The sequence below is a fragment of the Pituophis catenifer genome, unplaced genomic scaffold (assembly GCF_029215685.1).
Source record: "Pituophis catenifer annectens isolate HBS135680 unplaced genomic scaffold, rPitCat1.0.hap2 SCAF_1, whole genome shotgun sequence".
In the NCBI taxonomy this organism is placed as follows: domain Eukaryota; kingdom Metazoa; phylum Chordata; class Lepidosauria; order Squamata; family Colubridae; genus Pituophis; species Pituophis catenifer.
Window position 1 is genome coordinate 160779022 of NW_027256881.1, and position 20419 is coordinate 160799440.

General features: G+C 39.3%; 1 protein-coding gene across 2 annotated transcripts in view; it reads right to left on the reverse strand.

The window, feature by feature from the left end:
• The window catches only part of CLIC5 (chloride intracellular channel 5), a 71242-nt gene that overhangs the window by 16806 nt on the left and 34017 nt on the right, over positions 1-20419 (reverse strand). For both annotated transcript variants that reach the window (XM_070933122.1, XM_070933123.1), the window contains exons 2-4: positions 10192-10301; positions 9790-9915; positions 8488-8594 (exon numbers count right to left, since the gene is read on the reverse strand). In XM_070933122.1, coding sequence (XP_070789223.1) covers positions 8488-8594; positions 9790-9915; positions 10192-10301 — 343 coding nt within the window. The remainder of the gene's footprint in view (positions 1-8487; positions 8595-9789; positions 9916-10191; positions 10302-20419) is intronic.

Below are 20419 nucleotides of genomic sequence, written 5' to 3' on the forward strand. Positions count from 1 at the left end.
TTTGTGGGGTTCAGAGCAAGATGTGTCTAGCCCAGTTCACTGAAACCTTTTTTTCACAATATGCATATATCCTGGCTCTCTCTCCATTCATCACCTGCTGTACAACTCAACGAAAGCTTTAGGTCATTTCCCCACTACACACCTGAGGTGTCTTTTGGCAGCAGCCAGCCATCGCTGAAGTGATACAAAGCCTGCCTCATTATTATTATTTTGGCACTATAATGGTTGGATGACTTTGGAAGATGGTAGAAGTCACGGGGGAGGGGTGGGGGTGGGTGGGTGGGAGGACGGGATTGTCTTAATGACATTTTTAGCATTACATTTCTGCTTTGCCTATGGCTTTGAGATTTGATGAATCAGATGAATTACAAAATGAGTTATTTTGGAACAGCAGCAGGCTTTTATTTTTCCTTTTAGTTATTCTTGGCAATTTTCTCACATGGATGACAATATGAACTATTAATAAAGTTCGTTTGCAGCAAGTATCTGTAGTCCACTTGAGCAGAAGGGGCCACGGAGGAAGAAATCAACATGACTAAAACTAGCAGCCATTAAGCAGGGATGCACAAGGGGTTTGTGTGGTTCCCCAAAGTCTTGAGTGTTTTCATCCTAAATCCTTGCAAAATTTTCATCCAATTTTGTGGTAATTTTTAACATGATGGAAGGAGAAATGCCTTTAAAATTTCTAAAGTTTTACTTTTTATCTGTGTTCTTTCTGAAACACCACCCCTGGAGCACTCGTCAAAAGCACCCGCAATAGCTCCAGCTTTAAAAAGTGTTTTCATTCCTGTATCACAGGTTCAATGGATTACATGAATAAGATGATGCAAAGTGGAAGTCCATTATTTCTTCTTCTAAGCATTTTCCAACATACTTTTGAAAGACTAAATCAAATGCTCTTTAGTGCTTTTTCTGTGCTTGTATCTTATTTAACTCTCCCATTTTAAGTAATGGTACCTTCACAACAGTAGTACCTTCACAACAGTTCGGAACTGTGACTGCGTGCATGTGGATGCTCGCTTCGCTCACACGCAGTGCTTCTGCGCATGTGCAGAACCTTCTGCGCATACGCAGAGCATCTGTGATGATGTCTGGGTGGGTGGGCGGAGCCTCCCGCCGCTGCCACTACCGGTTCACCTGAATTGGGGCGAACCGGTAAAAACCCCACCATTGCTTCACAAGTGGAATTTTCTTTCATTGGAGGAAAGTATGAGTGCCTTACAACTAGGAGAAAAAGAGAGGTGAAGAAATACTTTCATTTCAATATCTGTCAAAAAGATAGAGCATTCTTAAGATGATTTCTGTACAGGGGGTCGGAAACCAACTATGTCAAAGCTACATAGAATTCTCCCACTCCATTTTTGCTACATAGACACCCACTGGAGGTAAGTGAGGTAAATGAGGATGGCAAGCAAGGGCCAATTCTGCCCCTGCGAATGCAACCATGAAAGGCTGGTGCTTCCATCAGGACACATTTTGCTACATTACCATGACTGTAGTTAAGAACAGATGCCTAATGAATCCCCAACACCTTTTAACTTTACATACCAAAAATGTATCCTTTTGAGAGAAACAGTTTAATGTAAACCCCCTAACTCCTGAAATTAGAGAAAGGAAGAACCTAGTTTTGCTCATTTATAAGATGCAGCCTATCCAGTTTACATTAGCATTACAGACTTTGATCCTTTCAAAAATATTATGTGTAGCCCCTGGGGATAAAAAGTTGCCCATCCTTTATATATGGAATTGTCTCAGAAGGAATGATTGGCAAGGTCAACTTTTCAGGGGAAGTGACTACATATACACCATCTGAGAGAGAGTTCATAAACAAAGGGATATCAAAGGCTGATAGTTATAATATCAACAGAGTGCTCATTCATGCATAAAGCAAATAGGGCACATTGTTATAGTAAAAGCATATATGGTGAAGGAAATTGCACTGCATTTTTCCACCCCAGAATTGCAGAGTTTCCAGTAGGTATGGGGACATTTTTCTCCATTGGTGCATTACTTATAACTCTAAACTTCATGTGATTCAAGTCCAAAAATCAAGTTGCCTGGACTTCCAAAAACTTGGCATGCCCCAAGGGATTCCTGCACAACAATCACTAAGCACAAATTGGGCTTGAAATACAGAACTATCTGGAGGCTAAAGCATCTTGAGGCAAACCTTGAATTTATTCTAGCCCCACTTGGCCTTCTAAAGAAACTGTCACTAACAATCTTGGTTTGTTGATCTGTTTCTTTAAAGAAACTGTGTTTGATAGTTTGTGCCTTTATCTGCTTCCTTTCTTTACACCACATACCATGTACTAATGCAATAAAGGAAAATCAAGTCCTAAATATAAAGCCACTGCAATTTATAAATGAAAGATGATCATTTCAGCATTCCAAATTAAGCTGCTGTGTGTTTACACAGTGTGCAGTGTAATTTAAATGATCAAAGAACAACAGGGGATACCTTGAAAATCAGGCTTCCAAAGCAACTAGAATTTTTCCAAACATGCTAGACTGCAACCAGAGAGAATAGAATTGCTTCTTAGATCTTTGGCCTAGACTATGCTGCCCCCTTGCGTCTTAGCAGCAGTCCACATTGCTTTTAAATATTTCTACTAGATTCTGAATGGCTCTTGTTTTTTATATGTTTATGTTATTTTTAATATACAAAGAAAAAAATAATAAAAAATCTTTAAAAAGGAACATACTATTTATTATACGCAATGCATTAACAGATCATTGAAAGGGAGTTTTATAACCCCATAGTAGATGTGAATCCTTCATACTTTAACACATGTAAGAAAGTCATATACCAAACTACCTGACAGAGACCCAGAATTTGTTTTTTTAAACAGCATTTTTCAGTATTGCATCATTAATATTATATCCCCACTATGCTTCCCCATAGTGCCCTGTATATGAGAGTGTGTTGTGGCCTGTCAGCGGCCTGTGCAGATTGTAGCCGATTCCAACAACGAGGAGACTGGTGTGGTGCTGCACCAGCAGCCTGTGCAGCTGGCCCTCGAGTTAGACAGTGAGGAGGCTGGAAAGATGTGGTACCAGAGGCAGGGATTCAGCCAGGGCCTTCAGAACTTCCAGAAGCTCCTTTAAGTGAAGAGGATGAAGAGGAGGAGCCTCTTCTCAATGCACAGGCGTGCAGAGCTGCCAAAAGGCAGGAGTGGCTCCTCAGGAGGAGGTCTCCTCGAGAGTAAGGCTTGGGGCTAATTGGCCACTCCTTTAGCCTATTTAAGAAGGAATGCCGCTTGCAACAAGCTGTAGAGAACAACTTTAGTTCACTCTCTTTCGTGTCTGCAAAACTGCTTCTGGGCTTTCTGCCAACTCTAGTAAGACTGTGATTACCTTATCTTAGAATTCTGGTAGGCTGTTCATTAACAGCCTTTGAATGATAAAGACTAAGTTATTTTGAGTAAATAAGCTTTGTTTAGAGTTTGTGTGTGCTGCGTTCTTTGGGGTCCGTAGCTGGGGCAGAACAGGGTGTGGGGGTGTTTTCCTGGGAGGAAGGAAGAAATGGGAAGGATGTTGGGAGTGTATGCCAAAAGTATGTACACCAAGCAGTGTCAACCAAAGCATGAAGGTCAACTCAGCTTCCCTGCTAAAGCAAGCAGACACCTACTGTGTATCAGACAGCAATGATTTAAGATTGCTGGAGATAGCAGCAATAGCAAAGGCTATCAATTCATCCTGCACAGCAGAAGACAATTGTAAACCACATACAGGATAGACAATATAAAGTGCTTGGCAATATACAGGGGGATGATGGGTCCCCTCAGGTCAGATTGCATTTAGCGTGCTACTAAGGAAAACTACAGGCTGACTGTAGAACAGACCACAATCTGCTTGTGTATGAATTCCAAGACAAGTAAAGTAGAAGAATGAAGCCAACCAGTTTCCACAATACAATCTTCAGCAGACACCCATCATTTTTAAAGAGAACACAAAGAATCACTTTGAAATCCTGAACTTCATAGGTAGGGAATTAAGAGGAACTGTGTTATCAAATCTAATAATTTGTTAAGGATAAATATAGAAACTTCCCAAAAAACAGTCATCTAGTATCTGCCTCCTGGTGGTCAATGCAACTGGCAAAGACCAAGAAACAGAAGAAAGCAAAAAAAATATCAGAACAAATGGTGTGAATTGAGGCAAGCAATGAAAGCCCACAGCAGTATAGTGGTGTGAATTGTCAAGAAAGAAGAGAAGCTGATACAAAGGACAAAACCTCAGGAATAAACCTAGCAAAAAGAGTCAAGGAAGGACTATAGCAGGAGTTTTTGTTTTTTTTTAACATAATCCCAAATTCAATCTCCAATATTTCTGGATTAAGCAGAAATGACACCTTTGAGAGTCAGTTAGTGCCAATGGAATTGAGCTAATGGCGCAGTTTCCAATGTTGTTATTCTATCAGCATAGTCATCCTGTGTCCCAATGGGAAAGGAATTTCAACAAGGCTTCTCTCTCTTATCTTTGCACTCCTGCCCAGTTACCTCTTTCTCTTGCCTTATTTCCATCCCCCTTTTTTTACTTGCCTACTGCAAATGCAACAGCCATTTCACTGCTTCTATCTTTGTTCTGTTCTGTTTTCTTGCTTGCTTGCTAGCTGGATGAAGTATGTGTGGATATTTCTGTGTTTGCGTGTCCAAGAGTAGAGAGAAAAGTTGGTTGTGCACATGTGGATCAATTAATTTTATAAATGGGTATCTCATTCTGCATATAATTAAATAGTAATTAATTAAACTTGCTGCCTTTTTGGTACATAGTTTCTTGTGGTTGCATATAACACATGCACACATTCATACGGGTTGCTTTCTGCATACATTTCTTTGGAGTATGAGGAATAATAATAAATTCAGAGTCATCTTCCTTTTGGTTAAATGCAATAGGGGCAACATAAGTTATCTTAGATTTATATTAAGTACAGAATGTATCACAGGTAATAATATAAAAAATATTTTCAAAGGCAGCAAAGAAACTGAAAACAGACAGCCAAGATTTAAACTTATTTATGATTAATGGCCCAAGATTAAGCCAAGGCTCTTATTTATAATTTATGATACTATGTATTAATTTACCGGAACAGGGGCTATTTTATATATTTAATTTATAATTTACCATTCTGGCTCATAGAAGCTTACATCAATTATCAATTTTATCAATGTTCTCATTCTCTCCCCAGAGGGCCTTGTAATTTTTTCCATTTAAGAGCTAAAGAATACTGTAACCATAAACCAAAGAAGAGGAATTAAAGCTGAAAAACAATTCCTTTCCACACATGAGAAGTTTATGATTACTTGCTTTTCTCCAGCACAAAGCTTTCTGAGAGATTTGCATAAATTCTGTTCATTTTTCCATGTCTACTATAAGCTTGTACATTCTCACGTCATAAGCAGGTCAGGCATAAAAGGGAAGTAGATGAAGCCACCAAAATATTTTTCTCTTTATCATTGTGTAAGTGTACTTACTAGAAAAAGTGTCAGCCTGCCATTTTGTTGTTACCCTTCTGTATCTCAAAGCAGTTCAAAATTAAAGAAATGAAATTGAATAATACAATGAAAAATGTATGATCTTGTATGAAATCAAATAGTCATTAGAAAAGTAGAGGGGGAACTATTTATGCAACATCCATAGAGAGAAGACCTGGATGAAGGGATAGACAGTTGATTGCTTTGGGAACATCCCCAAGCCATGCATCTGATTTTCCTCTGACTCCCTCTGCTGCTTGCTGAATGGGTTAATTGGGAAGAGAGCTGCCATTTTCATGTGGCTTGCCTCCCTGGCCTGTCATAGGACATGCACCTGTGACCCTGAATGTTCCACCTTCATAAAACTTTCTTTTCTGTGTTCTGCTATGCTCAGAATCTAACAGAGAATAAAACTCAAGTCTTGAAAAATATTTGGGTGGGAAGAAGGAGAAGAGATATCCATGTTTGTGCTTCAGTGATTCAATTTAGAAAAATATGTATTTTGCAAGGCCTGAAAATCAAATCCATACACTGAAACCTCAAACCCTTTTCCTGAAAATAAAAATGCTTAGATTCTGACCACCTTAATTCATTATGCACACACTCCTTCTGCAAGGTTGCCAAATCTTAACTCTGGCAAAGTTCCAATAGTGAATTTCTCCAGGCCCAGTTCTTTTCATCTCAAGCTGTGGTGACAGAAGAAATTGTATTTGGTAGAATTCCCCACTCCATGAAGCTCAGAAGAGCACAGTCCTAATTACAGCCTGTTAACCCAACCTCTAGTTATCATAAATGGCTTAGGAAGTTGATAACTGTGACATGCACTGTGGCTCAAGCACTGCACTAAGACAGATGCAATTGATTGCCTTTGACTTAACATGTTGTGTGAACCTGGATCTTGCGGCTAATTGAACAAGTCATACTTCAAATTAATCATGACACAGACCCATATGCGATTCCAACAATTGCTTAATTAAAGAAGTAGCATAAGCAGAATCTAAATATTTGTAGACATCTTGTAAATACATCCAAGTCAGCAGGCCTAAACTGGGGTAAAACTCATGCAACATGGGGAAACATGTCCTACACCATTTGACCAACATCCTCATTTTGCTCTATATAGTAGCAAACAATTATTCCATTTATCTTGTAGCCACAAGATTTGTTAGAACAGCAGGAGGACAGAGAAAGTTTTAATCCAATGTCAATTAATTATTTAATGTTCTTTTATTTTGGGGGCTTGATTTGAATTCAGGCCAGGCCTGAAGATTCCTCTGGTCAGACAGCTAGAAAGTCCACTGAAAGAAACAGTGCAGGTGGTCTTCCAGTTCAGTTTGCAGTGAAAATAACCCAGTAAAATACCTTAATGAATGCAGCCACCCACACTGGGCACCCTTTAAAGTAATTTCAGAAGCAAATTGAAAAACCGTCTCCAATGAAATCAAAGGGCTAATTCTCCATGCCAAGGTAAGTACAACATTAAGAAGGATTAGTCAACTGGAAAGAGCTTGTTACTGTATATGTTCCTCCTTAGCAGCAAATAAACAATATTTAAAATATAGCTGATAAGTATGAATAAGTTGTACAGTAGCTGTTCAGTCTATTTATTAGTGTTTTAAAAGGCTACATTGACCCATCAAGAGAAAGAAAGAAAGAAAGAAAGAAAGAAAGAAAGAAAGAAAGAAAGAAAGAAAGAAAGAAGGAATTCTAAGTGTTGACTCTCAAAGAGAAGATTCTTTAAAAACTTGATTTTGAGTATCCTTCCATGTGTATCTCCCTAGAATTCTTTGTTCTTGGATCAGAAATGAAAAATATATATATATACTTATGGCAACTACAGCACTAGGACTATACAGAGAATGTCAAAGCAGACTCTATGATGGTATGTGGTGAAGATCAAGCCTTAGAAAAACCTGTTATTAAAATGATTTGGGTGATGTTGGGGGTATATGGAATCAAGTTGGCTGTAATTGAACTGGCTTGAAATAATAAATATGCACACTTTCTTTAAACACAGCTTGCCACAACTTGAAAATCTGGAATCAATTCCTTCACTTTCAAGATGCTTAAAAGTTGTGGAACTTTGATATATGTTTGCTTCTGGGTTTACAGTCCTAGCCAGGCTGCTCCAACTTGTATATTTCAAGGCAGCAAACTTAATTAAACAAAAGAGAGAAAGACTGAAAATCCAGGAAACTATTACATGAATTCCTATAGGGCTCAACTGAGTGAAAGGAATTTTACTATCCTAATGTGGATTCACCATCATATCCATATTATTACCATTTGAACAGAATCATATTCTTTCTTCCACCATCTAAAAATGGGGGTGCTTAGACTGAGTTGAGAATTTGCCAACGTTCACAATTTCTTTATGAAAAGACTTAGAAAATAATATAAATAAAATATTAAATAATGCAGAACATGCAACTGCAAATTCCTTCAATCCAAGAAAAGGAAGAGGAAGTAATTGGCGAGGGAAGTGTGCATGGCATCCTTCATTCTCAGCAGCATTCTGCCCCTATCAGGACAGTTTAAGAGCCACTAACATCAATTCATACTCTGATTTAAGCAATATTTACCCAAAGGTGGCTGAACTATCAATATTATTCTACAGTTGGCACTTGGAAGAAAAGTCCCTGCAGCTTTGACATTCAGCAATCAAATCCACATCCAAATTACTGTAAGAAAGCAACATGAGAAATGAATAAATGCCCACTACACTTTCACAAATGGCAATGATATTTCTTCTTCTAGCTATAAAATACACTATGGATACAGACACGTACTAAAATTGCCCATTTGAGTGACCGTTTTCATATGCCTAAAGAATTGCCAAAAGTGAGGGAGGAGAAACAGAGGCTGAGGATTGGGGAGGGAAGCAAAGGGGGCAAGATGCATACATTTGACATGGAGTATATTCATGAAGAGAATATACTGTCCGAGAAAGACAGTATTCTATAGGTCTGCAGAGGAAGCATATGCAGTGGCTTCTCCTCTCACAACTTACTGTTATTGTCCTGCTGCTTTGTATTTTTGATAAACGCAGAGAATTTGGAGAATATGTCTATGCCTGCAGTATTAGATTCACGATGCTTGGCTGCAAGCTTAGGATATCTGTAAATAGAGAGAGATGGTTTTTTAAAAAAATAAAAAATAATGTTCCCAGGAAAGTAAAAAACAAAACTTCACAAATACATGCACAAAAAGACTATTAAAAGACACATTTTGTTCCTGGCAAGTGCTGTTTGAACACGAAGCAACATTTCTGTAGATCAATTTTTGTTTTAAAACTGCCTCTTATCTCAGCATGTCAGCCTTACAGGACCCTGCTGAAAATGAGTGGTGCCACAGGAAGCCAACTAGTTTTAAGTCACACTGCTGGGATTTTATGACAAGGTTAATTGCACCAATGCTTAAAGTCAAAGAAACCAAAGAACTGTAATTTTATATCAGAACAAGCCATAGATCTTCAATGATATGGAGGAGTTAGGCAGTACACACTTCATTTCATTGTAAATGTAGCCTATTGCTTAATTCCCTCTGCAGAAAATCAATCCAAGCTATAATAGTCCTTTTCAGTATAACAACAGAAAAAAGTGGAGGGAGGCTCTCAGTATGTGTGCACTTAAAGAGATGTGTGATTAAAGTTCTACATGGAAATAGAATTTTGAAAAGTGTGTTGTAATTCTTAAAAAGTTACCTGTGGGCTGAGAATCATAATCTTAAAAGATTAATCAGATTTTAGTATCTGCTGCCACCAAAGACTATTGAATAAAATTTGCAACTTGCAGTCCCTGAAATCAAATGCATTTATCCTACAGATCATAAAAGTGTTGGTGAGTGATGTCATGTTATATATGGGGGAAGAAGTATCCCACAACTCAGCATGACATAAATACTCATACTTACATATGCTGGGTCTAATATGCTTGAATGACATTCAGCTACTGGAGAAGTGAACTAATTATATAGTTTATTTGGATGATGAATCTGAGTTTATTTCCCAATTGGAGACCCAGAAACTGTGGTTTAATTCGAAACATGATACTTCAGATGAAGATTTTTAAAAATAGAAGAACTCATGGCCTAAGATTTCTGCCCATCAATTCAAACTCAGATAAATATGACTTCAGAGGATAGAGAAAGTAGATACACACTTAGAATTGTAACCTGACAGACAAGCTATGAGAAAGGCAAACTAATTAAAATAACAGTTATTAGTATATTTGTTGTTTACTTTTATATAGTGCCTGGCAATTTTAACATAACTCTAATAAAATATTTCAGAAACAAAGATAATATATATTACTTTGGAGGTGAAAGAGTTTCCTCCAAAAATTCCTCAATCTTGTTTATATCTGTCTTGACTTCTCCGTTAAAAGTCAGAAATGGTGGGTGGGTCCCAGGAGCTAAATTATGTAAATCAGCAGGCTTTCTGTGGAAACCAAGAAGAATACATTAAGATATGTTTAATCATGTATGCTCTTACTTACTCATATTATTCCTCTTTTGTAATGATTCAGTTCTTTGTCTCTTTTTGAGTAGCTTATCTTAAAAAGTTCCATATAATTAAAAAGGATAAGATTTTCTTATCAACATGAGAAAATCAAGATTTCTAATAAAGATGGGAACAAATTAATGTAATATTATTACAAACATTCTTCCAAGAGGGTCAAAAACTTATAGTACTACTTTAATTGATAACATTTACCTTTTCAGATCAACTGTGGTTACATTGAATACAACCCCTTTGAGCCAAAGTATCATGAAAAGACGCTGTGAGAATGGACAGTTCCCAATGCTTTCTCCATCTATGCCAGCCTACAGATAATAGGAAATCAACAGAGATTTAAACAATTAATTACTTTAAGATAACAAAGTTTGGCTTAACAATAAAAATAAACCCTGGATTCCTTTAGGATAACTACATGGGTTCTTTTGATTCATTCTATTCTGAGCATATAAATCATTTTTGGTTTTGTTTTCAAACAAAACTCTGGCTAGAACAGAGGTATTACATATCGTTACCAGCCAATGTATTATAAACTGGCAGTGAGCATTCTCTAGACTTGGAGAGAATGGATCAGATTTTATAAACAGCTATTAAACCGATATAACATTAGGCTTGAAGTCAAGTTCAGGCAAGAAAAAAAAAAGAAGAAGGGAAATTAGGCTTTTTAGGAAAAGAGAAAGAGAGCATTCATTGAAAACATTTTTGCACAAAATCCAAGATGTTAGGTATCTCTGTTGTAATTGTTGCTACCTACAAGCTGGCCTATTGTTGTCTGTTCACAGGTTCCTTTTCCATTTTATTTATTTGGGGGTGACAAATAAAAAACACTATAGAAAACAGGAAAAGAACCTCTTTGTCATTCGTTTTGCCCTCCCCTCATGCAGTGAATGATTTATTAATTTGTCTAATGTCAACAAAATAAAAATCCTTCAACAACTGGTGTCTGATTGCTGCAGGAAATGTAAACAGAAGTGTTTGGAATCTGACCCAATAGGAGCGACGAGGGAAAGAACCTGATCAAAAGTGTAACTGAACCCATAGAGAGCGAGTAGACAGGCTTCCCCGTCAGCTGTTCAAAGTGGTCTCCAAATGCCAGATGGGATGAAGAGAGAGAATGCTTGAATGAATGCTTGAGCTAAGTAAGTCTAACAAAGGCAAAAACAATATTGTAGAGATAGATGAATAAATTTGGAAAGTTGGAGAAAAGAGTCCCTTAAAAATCACGCAAAGAATTCCTCTCTTCTGGGAAGAAGCAGTGTGCCATGTCTGGATATTTGAATGATGGTACAAAGGAAAAGGTTCCTAAAAGGGAAAGCATCATAAAAGACATAGGAATAGTACACAAAAACATTAGCTGATTCACTGGGACAAATAAATTATTGTATATGGAGTGTTAATGTGGCAGGTAAAACTGTTGTTAGGAAGACTTTCCTATTTCTACTCCTGCTCAATTCAAGCTCTCTTGTGATCTGAGATCATGCCTTTCTTTCTGCCTTTGGATTTGCGATGATGTTGAGAACCAGCCCCTTTGCTAGTTAATTTTTGGTTACAGCTTTTGGCTACCATCCCGTTCCCCACATGCTGCATCCTTTCTCTTTTCTCCACATATCACCAATCTGCTTTCGATTCACTGTTCCTCTCCCTAATTCTTTAATCTGGCACACCCTTTGACTTATAAATATGATATATCATGCTCTACGGAAGCTTTCTAATTGAATACGCATTCCCTTTGTTTGATTTATTGGTATGATTTTGTACTGACAAATCTAAGTTGAGGGTAGAATTGGATGTTCAAAGCAAAATTATTAGAAGTGTCTCTTTTGTATATATACTTTTTCTCCTTTCACAAAAAAAATTGGTTTTGATATTAAATATTAAGAAAATTTAATAAATCAGTTTGGTCCACAAAAGCCATTGAGCATTTGAGAATTGGAAAACAATCCTATATGCTTAAAGAACATAAAGAGTTTTTCATTCAATTGGACCAAGCTGTATTTGAAATATTTGATCCTAGTTTTCCAAGTTATAATTGTTTTTTTCTTATATTATTGTATAGCATATGTACATAATACTTTATGTTAGTTTGATATGGTGGTATTTGTACAGAATTGACTAAAGATTATTAACAATTTAATGTTTAGATAAAAAAACAATATTAATTTCACTATTATGACTTTAAAAATCAATGGTAATGGTATGGGTATTTAGCTTTTTATCAAAAATTAAATTTGACATTTAAATAATCCTGCAGATTGCATCAAAATATTTGCTATACACTAAAGGCTTTTGTCTGCAGTTGATTACTTAGTATTAATGTCTCCAGCCTATTGTTACTTAATATTATTTGAAAATGATATTCTAATTATATATTAGTAATCTGAATAAATAATTAAATGTGATTTCACATGTTTGATTTCATATGTTTGATTGTGTAAAATCAACTAGCTGCTATCACTGTCACAACTCTTTCAAAGTTTCGGCTCCTAAGAGTCCCACTGGGAACACCCCTTCAGATTCCAAGACACATTGCACAGCCTTAGTTATATTCTGAAATATTGGCTAAAATTATTTGTTCAAGTGGGTAGAGATTCTGTGGTGGAATATAATTTGGCTTCCAGGAAGGAGAAGCTCCTTTTCAGAGGCAAAGAGTCAGTGAAGCTTGGAAAGTTTGGCGGGAGGAAGGGGGTTAAAATGGCTCTACTCCAGATGTTCCATGGGTATATCTGTAGTTATGCAAATAGTTGCTTTAGTCTGACAAGATTCTGTCCGCAAGTGAAGAACAATAAAGGAAACTATTCATAAGCAACACTGGAGGTTTTTAAGAAGAAACTGGACAACCATTTGTCTGAAATTGTATAGGGTTTCCTGCTTGAGCAGGGGTTGGTCTCTTCCAACTCTAATATTCTGTTATTCAGGTGTGGTTCTTGGGGCATGACAGATTCTTAAACCAGGTTATGCTTGTCAACAAATTTTGATTCCTCATGGAAAAAAGCACAGATTTGTCTTATTGTAGATTCTTAGCTAATCCTTAAGATTACTGTGGCCTAAGGGTTCTAGAAAAGGTCAAGCAACATATCCCGGATGGAAATTTGCAGAACAATAACAGCAGAATTTATGACCCCTGTAAATTTTGGGGGTTTCCACCTTATTCCTAAAGGTGCTTATGGCATTTTTGCTGTTCTCACCATAGACATTTACTTTCATCAGGCTTCATCAAGATTCTGCAACGGAAATAAAGTAACCTGAATTAATAAAGTAACCCAGAATTAATACCACCTCTTCAAACTGCTCTAGTTATTCTATAAAACTAATTCTCTGTTTTCCTATTACCTGATAAATTCTTTGAAAATTCAAAACAGGTTCAAAATATAAAGAAACTCTAAGTATACATAAAATCTGATAGACTGCTTTCTATATTAAAAAGCAATTAATTACCCAGTTTACCTTTTAGACATTTCTACTTTATTATACAGTTTGCTGCTGGAATTAAAAATTAAAACAGAATTTTGGCCTGTAACCAAAAATAAATTTAAATTGAAGTGAATTATATGGCTGGATGCTACTGATCACCAGACTGCATTCTTCTCTTTCCTTGCTCCCAACTTGAAGTTTTCTTTCTATGGAGAGTTGAGAGACAGTTCAGAAATATGTTGAGTGGACAGGAAAAGAACCAAAAAAGCACCCTTTGAAGCTCTGAAATGATTCCAATTCTTTGATAAAAGACGTATTGGAAGAGGTCAGAATAGCTTTGATGTGTCCATTTTGGTTACTAACTGAGGATTCAGCCAAAGCAAATGCGTACTGCATGTAAGGGTGACTGTGTGTCAACGATGAAATGTTTTTTTGATATTGGCAGCTATGGGCTCATGCCAAGATCAAAGCACGCCAATATATCCAATGCTCTGTCAACTACAGACCAAAGGGATGGAAATGACGATAGAAAAATATTTGCATTTTTCTACTCTCTCCTTAAATATAGCTCCCCTTGCAGGAAAAGAGAAATTAATTTAGAGCAACTCTCGTGCTGTCCACATTTCTGCCCTAATTGGGGGATGTGGCAGGAGACTGTACAAGGATTGGATCCAAAACTCCTCCCATCCTATCCAGGACTCTGCATTTCCTTTCATAACTTTCCAAGATTGGAATTTTCCAACCTCAGAAAGCACTAGGGAAGAAATCTCTTAACCTCGTGGGGAGAGGGCAGATCTCTACTGTTGTGGTCTCAAAGGCCACATAATGGCAGTCTAGATAGTATTACCTGTTAATTATCAACCATTGAACACCAATTGTTTTGAACTATTAAACTATATCAAAAGATCACCCTTTTAATTGGCACACTAACATTTTTCAATATACATTGTTTAGTTGCATACACCTGGAATACATTCCTGTCCTAAAGTTGTTAGAAAAGAGCATTAAAGAGTCTGTAAAGAAGAGGGAAAGCTGCACCTCTCCCAAACATCTGTTTGAGGAATACAGGTAGTCCTTGATTTATGTGTCAACTGACCCATTTGGCAGATTCAACCAAAGAAACTCTCAGCTCTTGTAGATTACTAAGAGAGTAGCTTTATTGAAAGAGGTACAGCAGAAGCAAAGTCATTTCTTCGATTTTGCCACAAAAACCCACATAGGTAAAATCCCTTTTCCCTCTCTGGAGCACCCAGTTCATAGTTCACCAATTGGGTTTAGTTCAGTTCAGTTTTGTTTTCAGAAAAGATTGTCTGTGCTGCTCAAACTCGACCTTGGTGTCTAAACATCTCCCCGGCAACAGAAAGCTCTCTTGCATTCCGGAGCTTCCCTCCCTCCTTAGGAATTCATCTACCACCATCACCACCCTCCCCTCTTGCTGTTTGGCAAACTGAGAGTGACAGCAGGTGCAACTATGGAGTATTTATTTATTTATTTATTATTCGAATTTCTATACCGCCCTTCTCCTTTCGGACTCAGGGCGGTGAACAGCCAAAATAAAAACATTTATACATAAAGTACGATTAAAAATAGATTTAAAATAATTAAATTTGGCCCATAGTTTAAAATTTATCAATTTAAAATCCATATCAAAATTTAAAACCAACCATAAAATCATAAAATCAAGAGAGACCAGCTAACTGAAAGAGATGAGTTTTTAGAGCCCGACGAAAAGTCCGGAGGTCGGAGATCACTCGTATCTCTGGGGGTAGATTGTTCCAAAGGGTAGGTGCCACCACAGAGAAGGCTCTCCTCCTGGGGGTCGCCAGCCGGCATTGTCTAGCCGACGGCACCCTGAGGAGGCCCTCTCTCTGGGAGCGAACTGGCCGGTGGGAGGCTATTGGTGGCAGAAGGCGGTCCCGTAAGTACCCTGGCCCTAAGCCATGGAGCGCTTTAAAGGTGATCACCAACACCTTGAAGCGCACCCGGAAGTCCACCGGAAGCCAATGCAGCTCGCACAGGAGAGGAGTCACATGGGAGCGCCCAGTCGCTCCCATAATCCCCCGCGCGGCTGCATTCTGCACCAGTTGGAGCCTCCGGGTGTACCCCAAGGGGAGCCCCATGTAGAGAGCGTTACAATAGTCCAGACGAGAAGTGACGAGTGCTTGAGTGACTGTGTGTAGGGAGTCCCGATCCAGAAAGGGGCGCAACTGGCGTATCAGGCGAACCTGATAAAAAGCCCCCCTGGCCACGGCCGTCATATGCCCTTCTAAAGACAGCCGTGCGTCCAGGAGGACGCCCAAGTTGCGGGCCCTTTCCGTGGGGGCCAATGATTCGCCCCCAATAACCAGCGATGGTGTCAGCTGGCTATACCGGGACGCCGGCAGCCACAGCCACTCAGTCTTGGAAGGGCTGAGTCGAAGCCTCTTTCTCCCCATCCAGACCCGCACGGCCTCCAGGCACTGGGACATCACTTCCAAGGCATCGTTGGGATGGTCTGGGGTGGAGATGTACAGCTGAGTATCATCAGCGTACTGATGGAACTCCACCCCAAAACCATGAATGATCTCACCCAGCGGCTTCACATAAATGTTGAACAGGAGGGGCGAGAGGACCGACTCTTGTGGCACCCCACAAACAAGGTGCCTCGGGGTCGACCGCTGCCCCCGTCAACACGGATTGCGACCGGTCGGAGAGATAGGAGAACCACCGCAAAACGGTGCCCCCCACTCCCAGTCCCTCCAGCCGGCGCAACATGATACCATGGTCGATGGTATCAAAAGCCGCTGAGAGGTCTAACAGGACCAGGATAGAGGAATAACCCCTATCCCGAGCCCTCCAGAGATCATCCACCAATGCGACCAATGCCGTTTCCGTGCTGTACCCAGATCTGAAGCCGGACTGGAGCGGATCCAAATAGTCAGCTTCATCCAGGTACTGTGGAAGCTGTCGCGCCACCACACTCTCAACAACCTTCGCAATAAAGCGAAGGTTGGAGACTGGACGATAGTTAGCCAAAACAGCCGGATCCAGGGATGGCTTCTTGAGGAAATATCACTGAGCAAGTATCTAAAAAGAAACTAACATAGCTCCAAACAGCCATTTCCTGGGATTGAGGTTCCTTTTAATCTCATTCCTTATATAAACCAATTAAGTTAGAAATCTGTTTCCTCTATTTTACTGTACATCCCTTTTATCTCTGCTCTCAGTAATGTTCTCTGCAATAACTTCTAATTTTTTTCTTAAAGATGTAACTCTAAAAATAAAGGATTGTTTCTTCTTATTTTTTTCTGAAAAGGCATTTGGGTGAAATCTCTTTCATTCACAGGAGCAGGACTATATCACTCCCTGTCAGATCCCTAAGAGTGATACTGCCAATCAATTGGGAGAAGGGGGAGGCTTGGATTCGATTTAATAGCATTGCCTGTGTCAACAGATATTTTACAACCTATATCGTGACGCCAAAGAGCCCTGAGATCCTCTTAATGTGGAGGAATGTTTATGATAGCCATGTGGGTTGTTTCACTTTAAAGGATAACGGTGTGAATACATGTTTGTTCGGGTTCTCAGGGAAACTGGGAAAGAAAGCATCTTCACACTTGTGTATTGGCTAAAATCTGCATTCTGACTTAAAGGGAGGGGTCTCTACTGCTTTAATCCTTCTTGTCTTGCCTATGGATATTCAGATCTTGCTTTAACTGGGTTGCTATCACTTCTGCTTAATAAAAGGTTCCTTTTGAACGACCACGTTTCAAATTTTACTTTCTTAAGTTGGAAGGAGAGGCAATCATTATAGAAAGCAAGATCTGCAAAACGGTCAACCCAGAGAAGCAATCTTTGCTCTACTGAGGGGAGCTTGCAAACCATATCTGAACGAAGCAGAGAACTAAGAGAAGCCGAATGTGGGGGGGAGACATCAACCGCCACCCAGTTGGATGCCTGTTTTGTATGCCCCATCAGAGAGGATGAGGTAACCCTGCAGAATCCTAAAAAGCCCCGCTGGTCAATTGGCATTGGGAAGAAAGATAGCTGGAATGAGAGAACCAGAGGAGTCACCATCAGCCATGGCAACCGAAAACCGGGGTGGAACCTGGAACTAGAAGCCCTTGCTGACCAGGGGGGACTAACTGAAGCACCACTGAGGGAGGATTATCTGAAGAGGCATATAACCCAATTGGTAATTCAGAAAATCTCAACATCCGAGGGAAGCCAGAACAACAACCAAACTTTCTTAAGTTGGAAGGAGAGGCAATCATTACACTCCCATTTGAATGGATAAAACATGAATGCTAAATTCTTGCAAAAAAAAAAAAAAGTGCAACACATTCAATGGGTGGGAAATCTTCCAGAATTTTTCTTGCAGTTAACTGTGGAAGATTGATGGCTGCTGCTTGATTCTGAGAATTTGGAGTTATTTTTTATTGTACTTCAGTTCTTTGGTTAATCAAAGTAATACTGCCTCTGATCTGGAAAGCAGTTGGGATTTGGACACTTTCTTTTGAGTGCTCTGATTACCTGCCTGGGCTGGGAACTGAGATACTGTCCTTAAGTGGTCTTTGCCATACTTAAAGAGTCAGTTCCAGAAGGTGGCAGTAGGAGACCAGTGCTGAACCTCATGGCATCTCTCCTAGGGATTCTGCCAGTTCAGCTGCCTCTTCTCCAAAGATTCAGGATGAAATCTAGAAATTCAGATTGCAGATATCATGCTGGAGGGGGTCAAATCAGGACAGATGCACAGCTAAACTGTTATATTGTGCTGAAAATTAGTAATTAATAATAGGCCAGAATGAGGGCTAATATAATTAAATTCAAAGGAAAATAAAAGAGGGGAAAAAATAACACTGGAAATTTGCAATGATTCATTGATTTAGGCCTGTGATGGCGAACCTATGGCACACGTGCCACAGGTGGCATGTATAGCCATATCAGTGGGCACGTTGAGTTCAGCTCCAGTGCGCCAGGTAATTTTCGGGCCTTTTGGGCCCACCAGAAGTTGGCAAACGGGCTGTTTCTGGCCTCTGGAGGGCCTCCGGGGGGGGAGGTCATTTTTGCCCTCCCCAGACTCCCAGAGGGGCTCTGGAGCCAGGTGAGAGAGAAAAACAGGCCTACCGGGCCATCGCATACCAGGAGCGGGGGGGGGGGGAGGGTTCATGCATGCATGTGTGGGGCGAGGCACATAGAATTATGGGTGTGGGCATGCGCACGCATGACTCCCCCGCCCTCTCTCCTGGCACACGATGGCAAAAGGGTTAGCCATCACTGATTTAGGCTTTCAATATGCATGCAAATAAAAAGCAGGATATAGAGATAATTTAGGACAAAAAATAGCACCAGAACATGTAGAAAATGGTCATTTATTCTCAATTGTTAATGGACCATCTCCAGTGGTGGGATTCAAAATTTTTTACTACTGGTTCTGTGGGCATGGCTTGGTGGCGTAGCAGGGGAAGGATACTGTAAAATCTCCATTCCCACCCCACTCCAGGGGAAGGTTACTGCAAAATTCCCATTTCCTTCCGATCAGCTGGGACTCAGGAGGCACAGAATAGATGGGGGCAGGGCCAGTCAGAGGTGGTATTTATGGGTTCTCCAAACTACTCAAAATTTCTGCTACTGGTTCCCCAGAACTGGTCAGAACCTGCTGAATATCACCTCTGACCATCTCCCACTCCTTACAAATACACACCTGCTGAAATTTCCTGCTGAGACACTGAGTTGAAATTCATACTAGTTTTCTTCTCCTAGAAAGCATAAGTAAAGCTTTCATTTTTAAAATATACTGATAAATCATTTTATTATTTACAGTTCAATCCAACTACAGTACAGTCAAAACAGTGGAGAATGTTTTGACACTTGATGAACAACAGTAGACTGTTATAAAAGCAGGCTACTTCAGTGTCGTAAGTGAAGCAGAGAAATAGGAAATGAGAAAGACTGTGGTTTCCATTCCCCCAACATCTCCAGCAAATGAAATTCAAAGCTTTGGGGGGAAAATTCTTGCATGTATGAGTCCCTGCTCTTCTTCACCCCCTTCCAGGATAACTTGCTGTGGATTTGACAAGTGCCACAGCAGCCATTTGTCCTATCTTCATTGCAGTCCATTCACAGCCACATTAATGTTCTGAATGACAGGTTCTAAAAAGTTCTTTGCATCCCCTCCAAATGATTGTACAACCCTAATATATATACTACTTATGAATTTTCCTCTTTGGATTGAGTTGATAACATAAAAGTAATTATTTATTCACCAAAAGTATATCATACATTTTCATGGGATTTTTTTTTTTACATTGGCCAAAGGTTGTGTGTATTTTCAAAAAGGCATTTCAGAAAGCAAAAATTAAACCTGGTCCAACTGGATTTTGTCATGGTGCAGAAGTAGGAATTTGGCCAACAATTTTTCTATTGCTTTCCAGAGGTACAAAGAGTCGTGGGGCTCTCGTGGTTAGAACACTGAAGACCATTGAGAGGTCGACATCTCGGCAGTTCAAAATGTGAGAGTAAGCCATGTAATGGAATGAGCTCCTATCAGTTTGTCCCAGCTTCTGACAATCTAGCAGTTCAAAAGCATGTGAATGCAAATAGAGAAATAGGCACCACTTTGATGGGAAGGTATCAGAGACATGAAAGGAGCCCTCTCAGGAGTTGCCTGGGTAACGGTGATGTCACCGGCTAATCCTTTCAACACTTGGTAGGCGGTTCCGACATGAATGTAGTAGTAGTCCAGAAGCCTACACAGAGTAAATGAATGTGAATATTATTATTATTAAGTTCAATCTGAAAGTCACTTTATTACCTCCACTCCACCCCAGAAAAGTCCCAAAGTTCCTTGGTGGGTGATTGGTTATTCAATATTTATGAATTATGAATTATTTTTGTACTGTGGATTTCTAAAAATTTTCTACAGCTAACAAAATTATACAAAACAAAAACAGTATTACATAATTTCTCTTCAACTCTTCAAAATTCTGCAAAATAATTATGTCTTCAGTGTCCTTTAGAAAATTGTCGGAGAAGG